At 41.5% G+C, this 10,519-nt stretch overlaps 1 protein-coding gene across 2 annotated transcripts in view; it reads left to right on the top strand.

Annotated features, from left to right (window-relative positions):
- Positions 1-10,519, top strand: part of rnf122 (ring finger protein 122) — a 17,581-nt gene that overhangs the window by 2,698 nt on the left and 4,364 nt on the right. Inside the window, exons 2-5 of one of the 2 annotated variants that reach the window (XM_020593820.1) lie at positions 3,180-3,336; positions 7,443-7,488; positions 7,577-7,618; positions 7,761-7,840. In XM_020593820.1, the coding sequence (XP_020449476.1) occupies positions 3,180-3,336; positions 7,443-7,488; positions 7,577-7,618; positions 7,761-7,840 (325 nt within the window). Of the gene's footprint in view, positions 1-3,179; positions 3,337-7,442; positions 7,489-7,576; positions 7,619-7,757; positions 7,841-10,519 lie in introns of both variants that reach the window. The other variant, XM_020593819.1, reaches the window with a different exon arrangement.

Genomic DNA, 10,519 nt, shown 5'->3' with positions numbered 1-10,519 from the left:
ATGTGTGTCTGTTGATGGTCTTTGTGAAGCAGATTGTTTGAGAAAAGCAAGAGCGATAGGGCAAATTAGGTCTGCATGTCTGTTTGATGTGGCCACTGAGGCCCTCTGATATTCTGGGAATTTAGACAAGAGTAGGGATTTTCTTCACCTACCACCATGGTTCTGTATATGGGGAAGGGAAACCGTATAAAAAGGCTGAAACTGCAGCAACACATGTAGTATAAAGACTTAATTATAAAAGTAAAAGTAGTTTTCAATAAACAAAACAGAAATACTATCAGCAAGCTGTACTTACAGTAGCAAACAACGTGCTCATTCAGCACAAAAAGGGGCCCTGTGACTAATATATTGTTATAAGACATTTTTGCATTTGCATCAAAGTGTAACTGTTTTACTGTTGTAGTGGTGTGAGGTGAAGCTAAATACAAATGCAGTGGTTTCCAAGCTGATACGTCAGTTGATAGGTCATTGCAGGTCAGCTGATGAATGACAAGTGAGGTACGGAAATACCCATGAAAAAAACACAGTCACCTTTTTCTAGTTTGCTTTTTAAAAACAAAACAAAACAAAACAACAACAGCAACAACAAATTAAGGGAACCATATCTATTTATGCTGTGAGTTGTGTGAAGAATCTATCTTAAAATTTCAGTATCGGTTTTGTTATAGTTTTCAACCTAAGGTTCAGGCCCCGCTGATGGGCCCAAAGATTTATCTAAGGGGGTCAAGCAGAGTTCTGGTGCTCAAACTTGTATTTGTTAGACCTTTCTCGGTTTGGTTTACTTTGTTAATAATAATAAAATAATTTTAATAATAATAAAATAATAATAAAATAATCTCTGACATTGGTAGAACTGTTAAAAACACATAGATTATTGTTTAGTTTGCACACTCATGCTGACAGTTTTTACTAAGAACAACGCAAATGTCGATGTTTCAGATAACAATCGCCTCTTATTGACTGAATGCATTTAGCAACTTGAACGTGCAGTTATCGTTGTCGAGCCTTGATTAATGGCGTATCGCTGGTCACTGAGAGAGAGTGGAACTGAAAGGCTGGAAGTATTGATCCTTTCATACTGCAGTTTCCACTGTCAGGTAGGAGAAATGTCAATGTGTTGCTTTGGCTGCAGCAGGGACTAGAAATGTCAGGATTGATAAAAATAAAAAAGTTCCCAAAAAACAATACCTAACACAGGGAAATGAAGTGATAAAGGTCTCTGTTCATCCCTCTGTCTGTCTGTCTGTCTGTCCATTCATCCATATATCCATCCACTCATACTGTATGTCTGTTTATTAATCCCTTTGTCTTGACATTCAGCCATGCATCTGTCTACTCGGTCCACTCATTCATTGTTTTATCCAACTAATCTCCATTATCCATAAATTTGTCCACCTATCTATTTGTCTCTGTGTCCATCTATGTACACACCCATTCATGTGTCCAGTAATATATGCACCACTTGGTTTGTTTGTCCATCCACCCATGTGCCCATCCATCCACCCATTTGACCAACCAGTCCCTCTGTCCATCTGCCCATGCATCCATCCAATCATCTATCTAATTTTTTTTGTCTGTCCATCCCTTCATCACCCAGTCTATTCATCCATCCACCCACCTTTCTATCTCACATCCATCTGTCTATCTTATCCATCCATTTATGTATTTTCTAAACTTACTATCCTGTTTAGGGTCATACAAAGTGGGAGCCTATCCCAGCATGCATTGGGCAAAAGCCAAGGTGCACAGTGGACAGATTGCAAGTCCAGACTCGTACACCTGACCTACATGTTCTGTGGAGGAAATTAGAGCAGAGACACAGGGAGAACATGCCATTTACTCAAAAAAGGAGTTGCTGATGAATTTGTTTCTGATAAAGCTCTGTACATTTTCATGTAGAACAGTTTCGTTTTATAAAATTGTTTGCTGCTGTGTAGCTTGGAAGGCTCTCTATCATGATCAGACAATAGTTGAGCTGATTTCACTGATTACCATCTTGCCTTTGGGTGAAGGTGTGCTAATCAGTGAAATCAGTTGCTGTAGTGTTTCATCAAAATGAAAAGCTGCAGATGGTCCTCCTGAGAGGGTCATATCAGCAGATGGTGATGCGTTCTGTGTTAGCTCTCACAAAGCCCCCTGTCAGATACTACTATGCAGATACTGATTTCTTGTTACTCACAAAAACACAAACCTGCCCTCTGTACCTATGTAATCTTCACCTGTTTCTCAGCATGAATTTCACCCTTAATTCATTTGGTTGCAACCTATGAATACATGGTTTTTCTCAAGTTATTTATATACTGTATAATAAATAACATAATGAACACATCTCATCAAATACGTTAAACTGCTCATATATTGCAACTTGTCCAATGCCATGGCACATTTCTTTTTCATCCCTTACCATCCCCCACGTCTCTATCTCTGACCTTGACTGCAGACAACAGTGCCTCAGTGATTAACCATTTCACAGTAAAATAAACACACATGTTTGGATTGAAGCACACTGCAACACTTTCCTAAAAGCACTCATTTCAAGACATGAAACCATTACAGTTCTGCAGCTTTTTACAGTCTCTGGCAGGATGTATGCATGAATCACTTCTCTGTACAAGAATAGATAAAGATTTTGGTTTGTAATATTATGCCTCCATTTTAATCAGACTGCACTCTTTGATTCTGAGTGTGAGTGCTTTAAAACTTGAAATTAATTAACTAGATTTCATTAGTCTTTAAAATATTAAATTATATTTCTACAAAAAAAGGCTGAACAAATCAGACAAAGACGTGTGGATCTGCTGTGTTAAGAGATACAGATATGTGGCTTGGATATTAAGAATCTTTTATATGTTCAGGTACGACACTGAAAAGGACTCATTTACCAGTGACTGTCTTTCTCTACCTCTTTGCCATAGGCATTGTGTCTGTGCATGTGTGTGTCTGTTTAAGGCATCAATTTATGTCTTCCATTAGAGGTGGACGGAGATGCAGGTCTAACCCTCAGCTGCCTATGAATAGTAGAGTACCTTAAAAAAGAAATATGTGCCTGGTTGCTCTTAGTTGTTTTGAGACATATTCTTGCCGTGTGGCAGTTTTCTGACTTTTCTAGCGTATGTCTCCACTTCTGGCTGTGCTCCTCCTGTAGATGTGTTTCAGATCTTAACTCTGATTCTGTTTAGGGTGCTTTTGTGGCCTGGGACTGGTTTACTACAACAAGTCTTGCACCATGCCGCCCATCACCTTCCAGGACCTGCCTCTGAACATCTACATGGTCATCTTCGGGACAGGCATCTTTGTCTTCATCCTGAGCCTCATCTTTTGTTGTTACTTCATCAGGTAAAGCGCAACAGGAAAAGACATATGTGATTAAAAGTAAGATGTGGAGAAAAAAATAAAAGGCAAGAGTGAGAAAGTAAACACACGAAGAAGGTCTTGATGAAGAGCCTTTGCTACTAGTCCAAGTCCGACCTTGATTCATTTTCTGGCGAGCTGCTAGCAGCAATTCCCTCATCCACAACTCGGTATGCAAACTGCACCCGTGGTAATCTTGCTGCGTAGTTGGGTTGGATTGAGGCTGTTCCCACCACAAATGAACTGCTCCAGTTTGTTTGTGAGTGAACTGAGACAGCTTCCTCTAATGTCTCATTGTGGTTGTTTTGGTATGCACCTGAGTACTGTTGCTGAGTTCATATCTGCCCACACAAATCGCACCAAACGACAAAATGAACCACAGCCTGATTCAACCAGTCTAAACAACACATATTTGCAAATGCTCTTAGATTCTACAGTCACGCTAGCAGCACGAAACACAAAGCACAGCTGAAGCTGATGAGTATGTCAGTAGCTTTGCCGGTGTTTAGTCATTTATTAAAGTATTGGATAAAGTACGATTTTGACTTGATGAAGATGCTAAACGAAGAGTCAGGGGTCACCAAGTTATTACAATTCATCCTAAGTTGTTGAGCTATTTCAGTCTGGCCCAAAGTGGTGGACCAACATTGCTGTCCTTATGACCTTCCACAGTAGAGCGATTGTGTGGGGAAGGTAAGAAGGTATGAAAAGAAGAGGAACAGGGTGATGACTGTATTCCCTGATGAACTGAAGGAACATTTGTGCCTGAAAGACAGGATATGAGGCAATAGGTAGCAGCCCATCACAGTGTGTGTGGACAGCAGCAAGGACAACTGCAGAGAAGCTCTGCTCAGAATGAACACAGCCTAAATAGCACACTGAGAGTGTGCAAAACTATCACACATGAACATATGCAGTGTACAAAATCTCATCAAGAAACATCTACACCTGCAGCAGGATTTGTTTGTCATTCTGAACCCCTCTTGGATGACAGATTACCTGACATGTGGTGTGCACATTTGGCATTGGGTATGATGTTGCTGTCCAAATCAGCTGTTATCAAAATGTCAAAGAATTTTAAAAACATGTGCCTGATAGCTGGTGGCATACTGAGCCAGCGTGCTGCCTTGAAAATATATTGTAATGCACAAGTGGAAACGTCACAGTACAAATGCATCGGTATCGGTGATTGCTGGTATGTGGCACTTCTGGCTACATTTTGTGCAATTGCTTATTGTGAAGGTTTAATTGGATTTAAGTGATTTCTAGCAATAAACTAGTTACACCAAACTAATCATCTGCAAACTGCAGTTAAAAACACAAGGTTAAAAAGTCTAAACTGCACATTATAATGATAAAATAATCTTACCCTGAGCTCCAGCTTTCAGTAATACAGTGTGGTCTTCATTAGCAGGTAGCATTTGTCCAGTTGCAATAGAATTGAACATATATTTATTTCCTTCTTTTTTACCAGAGCATTTAAAGGACTTCTTGTCCATGTTGGAAAAAAAAACACAAACTCCATCTGTTGTTGAAGATCATGTGATAAGATCAAAAGCTTTTTTTAAATGGACCTGTAGTGATATTGGTTTGTTAACTGGTTTCCAAAGTCAAGACTGAACTTTGACCCTTGTCCTTCAAGCCAATATGGACAAGAAGTTCTTAAAGTTGTCAGAAAAATATTTAAATTTGAACATCTAAAATTACATTGCAAATGGGCAGACTCCAACTCACGTGTGACAAGATGAATTTTGCCAAGTTAAAAGTGGTCAGTATTTGGAGATTGGTTCATTTGAGAAACAGGGAATCTTTGTTTCAACTCTCAGGCACACCTGAAGTAGAAGCTTTTAAATGACACAAAATCCAGCATAAATTTAGAGCACATTCTAATCATTGAGATATTTTTACCATCTAGAGATAAACAAGCTTGTGCCAACTAGTATCAAATATTGCCAAAACAGACAGAACAGATCTCAGTGTTTAGTTTCAAAACCCAGTAATGGTGTTGAGCTCAGACGCAGCGATGTTACTGTGGATGTTTTGTCTGGGATGAGGATGCCACTAACTTGGCTGTCAGAAAAGCTTGGACCCTTCCTGTTTCTCTTACAGGACTTGCCTATGAATTATAACCAGTGAGTCACTTCCTTTCGGTCCTATTAACATGCTAAGGGTTGTCTTGGGTAGGAGTGTGATTGTGAGTTTATTTATAAACCGGGTGATTCATCAGATGAATACTGAGTGATGAATGCCAATCTGTCGGGGGGCAGATTTCCTATCATCTCTCTCAGACAGGCTCTCACTAAACCCTAAACCCAGTGTGTCAGGGAGCTTGTGATGATCGATTTTAACCTTATGGTGAAAGCGTTTGGTTCGTCTCTGTTCATCAATGTCTACTATGTAATTTCACCTTTAACTATAGGTGTAATTTGGGTAGGGTTTTCAGATCATACATGACATTTTCAGTCCCATTTCAGAGTTAAACTCTTAATTCTGGCACAAAGTGGGGGTGCACACAACAGTGCCTGCAGTGTACATAAGTACGAAACCAAGAGGGTGCCAAAAGCACATATTAAAAACATCATATATTTAATTATACCCTAACATGGGTTGAGAGATATTTTGAGAACCATAATGTGTTTTAACCAAATGGCACAATGAGAGGCAATATTAAACTATTTGAGTGGCTTTTACCAATTAAATTCACTGACCCATTAACTTACTGTCAGTGGTCCCTGAGACTGCAGTTGTGAAATGCCCCAAGGGTCCCAGTGGAGAATGAATTCCACGAAGATGGTGACAAAGACACTGTCTTACTGTACCTGTAGGGAACTGGAGGACAGTTAATTCCTAGATGCTACAGCAGCAGTTAATCTTCCAACACATAAACATAGGAATAGTGTTAGCAACTTATCAGGAGACAGACATTAACTTGGTTAAATATGGGGATACGTCTCTTTCCAAGGAGAAACTTAATCATTTTGATTGATGTTGTTACTGTAAATTGGATTTTCCAACAGACTCTGGTAAAAGTTTCTGCACCCATCAATGTATTATTTACTATCCACCAGTTGAACTCTTTTGTTACTTCCTACTATATGAAATGGTCAGTAGCTGTGTGTCGATATTCTCCTTTCTTGCAGGCTGGGCACAAATCTGAAATCTTCATCACGGTACCCTTTCACCCACTTCCCTCATTCTCCAGGCATGGGAAACCTCAGCACATGTAAAACGTGTATCCTCACATTGTTCTACAAGACTGTTAGAGGCATTCAGTGTAAACAATAAACTAAGTGACAAAAACAATGAATAACTGTCATTTCCTTACTTTCAAGTGCTGACTTATTGAGATACATTTTTTAAAAATTTTAACCAGGATCAGGCCACAAAAAAAAAACAAAAAAAAAAAGAAAACATTCATTTTTCATTTTGGATATTTTAACAGCGATAGACATTCGAGTTTATGTTTAGTTGTGTAAAAACAGAAGGCCAAAAATAGCCACTAGAACAGACAAAGCTCGCCAAGTGATAAAGATCTCTCCATTGTTGGTTTCGGGGGCGGTGCAGGGATTCAAAGAGGCAACATACCCATTAGTTGTGTGTGTGTGTTTTAGCATTTGCATGTAGTTACAGTGCATAAGTTCTTGTGTGACCAACATGTGTTTGTGTGCTTGGAGAGGGACGTGTTTGTCCATAAGTGTGTGTGGCCACTGTAGGAGTTTGAAAAGGCAGTTAATTATTAAAGTAAATACCTGCAATTACACAGCTTCAGTTAGACACAGTCCCATAATTTAACCACACAAATTGAACTCTTAGCCTGAATATAGTGGCCTAGTTTTAAACTCATCTAATATACAGAGAGCTTTAGTTCCAATAAACAAGTGGAAAGTGGTGAAAAATGGAAATGTACTCCACTACACTTCAGAGGCCAACATTATAGTCTTTAGTCCACCATTTGTACTTTTACTTAGGCAACAGTTTCAAATACTTCTTCCATCACTTTGAACAAGACACACATACAAAAGTATGGCTGACTGAAGGTTGTACAGATTGTAAACAAAGTTATTTATTTGTTGTTTTCTATTCATTTGCAGTAAACTAAGACATCAAGCACAGAGTGAGCGGTTTGGATACAGAGAGGTAAGCCTGAGGTTAAAATGATGCACATTTTAAGGTCTAAATTACAAAAAAACTTTCTTAAATATTTTTGTTTATATTGCTCCTACAGGTAGTTTTAAAAGGAGATCCAAAAAAGTTGAACCTTCATGGGGTAAGAATGTAATTTATATTTCTATCTGCACTGATGTCTGTACATGCTATCAGTGAGCAAACTGCTTAAAGCCAAGACTGACACATGATAATTTCATCAAATGACTCTCCTCTCTCACACTGTCCTATCATTTACACAGCAGACGTGTGCCGTGTGTCTGGAGGACTTCAAAGTGAAAGACGAGCTGGGAGTGTTGCCATGCCAACATGCTTTCCACAGGAAGTGAGTACAAGAGACTACAGCGGTCATTTTCCCTCGCTCTCATTACCACTTTGCCCCCTGCCTGGGCTCGTTAAATTAAAAATGGTCACATTCGATCTGAAGTTCAGTGATCAAAAGTTAGACTGTTGAGTGCTTCTGTCCGCAGTGTGGCTGCTAGCTGAACAATTTGTGCGTTCATTTTTTGTTGTCATTATCTACCTGTTCCTATTCTCAATAAAGGAGGAATGGGCAGCGCTACAGTGTGTTCTAACATGCACTGGGTAGATGGCAGTTAGTACTAGCACTAAGCTCTTGTACACCATTCCACACAGCCATTTTAAACCCAAGGAGCATTTTTTCCCCCCTCAGGTGTTGAATATATTTGACAAGTATTTTACCATTGTAGTAAGTTCAACAGGCATGTCCTCCAGTGGAATCTAGACACTGGTGGTGGTGGAGTAAAGTTGGGTCTCCCTTAACATCTCGGACACGCTAGGTTGTCTCATAACAGATCTGTAAGACACAATTATACAAGTTTTTAAAGATTGGCTGGAGAGCATGATGAGAAAAAGTATTGATTAGATGTGGGTACCTGAGAGTTGTGAATGCCAGGACTTTGACAGCACAAGAAAGTGGAAGTACTGGAAATAATTAGAGCAGGAAGAAATTCACTCAGAGGAATAAAGTCAAAATGTCAGAGAATGAACTTTACTGTACTTTACTGTAAATGAATCCTACAGAGCTCTCACCTGTTCATGCATGGTCAGTGTTCTTAAGAACAGTTTTGAGTACTATTTTCAGCACCTGTACTTTATCTTTTAACCTCACTACATTCTACAGGTATATATTGTACACTTTGATCAACTACTAGTTAGTCTGAGCATGTAAATTTTACACACAAACATATAATAGGCCTATGAAATGCACTGTAATAGATTACCCTGCAGTAAATTGTCTATATTATATATTAATTCGCAACAGTCCAGTAGTATGAAATAATACATAACTGCTATTCACTACTTTTTGTTAGGGTGCGCTCGAACACAGAGTGAGCGAGCAAATAAAAAGCGGACCCAGGTGGCTGGCTTCGGTGCAAGCAGTGAGGTTTATTTACAGTGAAGGTAGTGACATATATACAGGAGGAGTAATGAGGTAGATGACCGGGTGTCGATCAGCAGCAGCAGAAAAACAGTCAGTGGTATGGTGGATGATGATGTACCGGGCTGCGGACGCAGAGGTCACTCCTGGGCTGGTCGAGGTGGAGGTGATGATGGCTGTAGACAGAAGAGCAGGGATAAACTGGGTAAGGGAGACTGTGCATCGACCTGGGAGGCGGTGGCTGGTGGTGTAGATTAAATCCAGGGGGGTCCAGAGGAGAGGTCCGAAGAGGAAGAAGACACTAGAGACGGCAGGGCAGGATAACGACTAGGGTGCTAACAAGGACTAGAGAGAACAAAGACAATCTTAGCATAAACGTGATAAAACAACATAACAACCACTGGCCTGAAGACAGAGAAAGAACTGGCAGGGGAGTGACTGGTGAACAGTGTATAAGTATGGAGGAGACTAATGAGGTGCAGCTGGTGAGTAATCAGGGAAGCGGGGAAGGTGTGTTGAATAGTGTAATCAGTGCAAGGGCTAGGCTAGTGTGAGGAAAAAGAAGAGAGGAAGGTGTAGCTGGGCAAACCTGACAGCTTCCTCATCAGCCCACCACAGTTCTAACCAGACTGTCAGATTGCATGATCATATTCAGGGCCACCTGCCACCTCCAGGACTGGAGGAGGCGGAGCCGGCGTTGTACAGAGGGGACTGGAGGAGACAGGCTTGATCTGTGAAACATGAAAAACAGGGTGAATACGGAGGGAATCAGGGAGGTTGAGTTTGACGGCAGTAGGGTGTATGATGTCCTGGATGGTAAACGGCCCTAGGCACTGAGGCGAAAGCTTGGGGCATGCTCCTTTTATGGGGACATGGGCGGAGGAGAGCCACACCTTTCGCTCAACCTGGTAGGTGGGAGCGGCCCGACAGCGGCGATCAGCTAGTCTTTTGTTTTGGTCCGCTGTGCAAGGCGGCCCTGGTCTCCGCCCAGACGGCCTGACAACAAGAGATGTGAGTCTGGACGGAGGGGACAGCAATGTCTGTTTCAGCAGCAGACAGAAGGGGAGGTTGGTAGCCTAGGGATGCCTGGAAGGGAGAAATACCGGTGGCAGAACTGGAGAGGGTATTGTGGGCGTATTCCACCCAGGGCAACAACTGGCTCCAGTCCTCTGGTGAGGAACTGGTGACACAACGGAGGGCGTTTTCCAGCTCCTGGTTTAGCCATTCAGCTTGGCCGTTGGTTTGGGGGTGATAGCCGGAATATAAACAAGGGTGTGCTCCGAGGGCAGTGCAAAAGGCAGACCAGACATGGGAGGTGAATTGTGGACCGCGGTCAGAAACGATAGTGATGGGAGTGCCGTGAATACAAAAAACGTGCTGAACCAGGAGCTGGGCGGTTTCGAGAGCAGTGGGGAGTTGAGGAAGGGCGAGGAAATGGGCGGCTTTAGAAAAACGGTCGACGATGGTGAGAATGACAGTGTTGCCCTGGGAAGGAGGCAGGCCGGTGACAAAATTTAGGGCTATATGAGACCAGGGGCGACTAGGCATGGTCAGCGGCCGAAGAAGACCCGCAGGGGATTGATGGAGGGGGTTGGACAGCGC

This window comes from Monopterus albus, unplaced genomic scaffold (assembly GCF_001952655.1).
Source record: "Monopterus albus unplaced genomic scaffold, M_albus_1.0 scaffold20.1, whole genome shotgun sequence".
NCBI lineage: Eukaryota > Metazoa > Chordata > Actinopteri > Synbranchiformes > Synbranchidae > Monopterus > Monopterus albus.
This window is presented reverse-complemented; position numbering and strand designations above follow the sequence as displayed.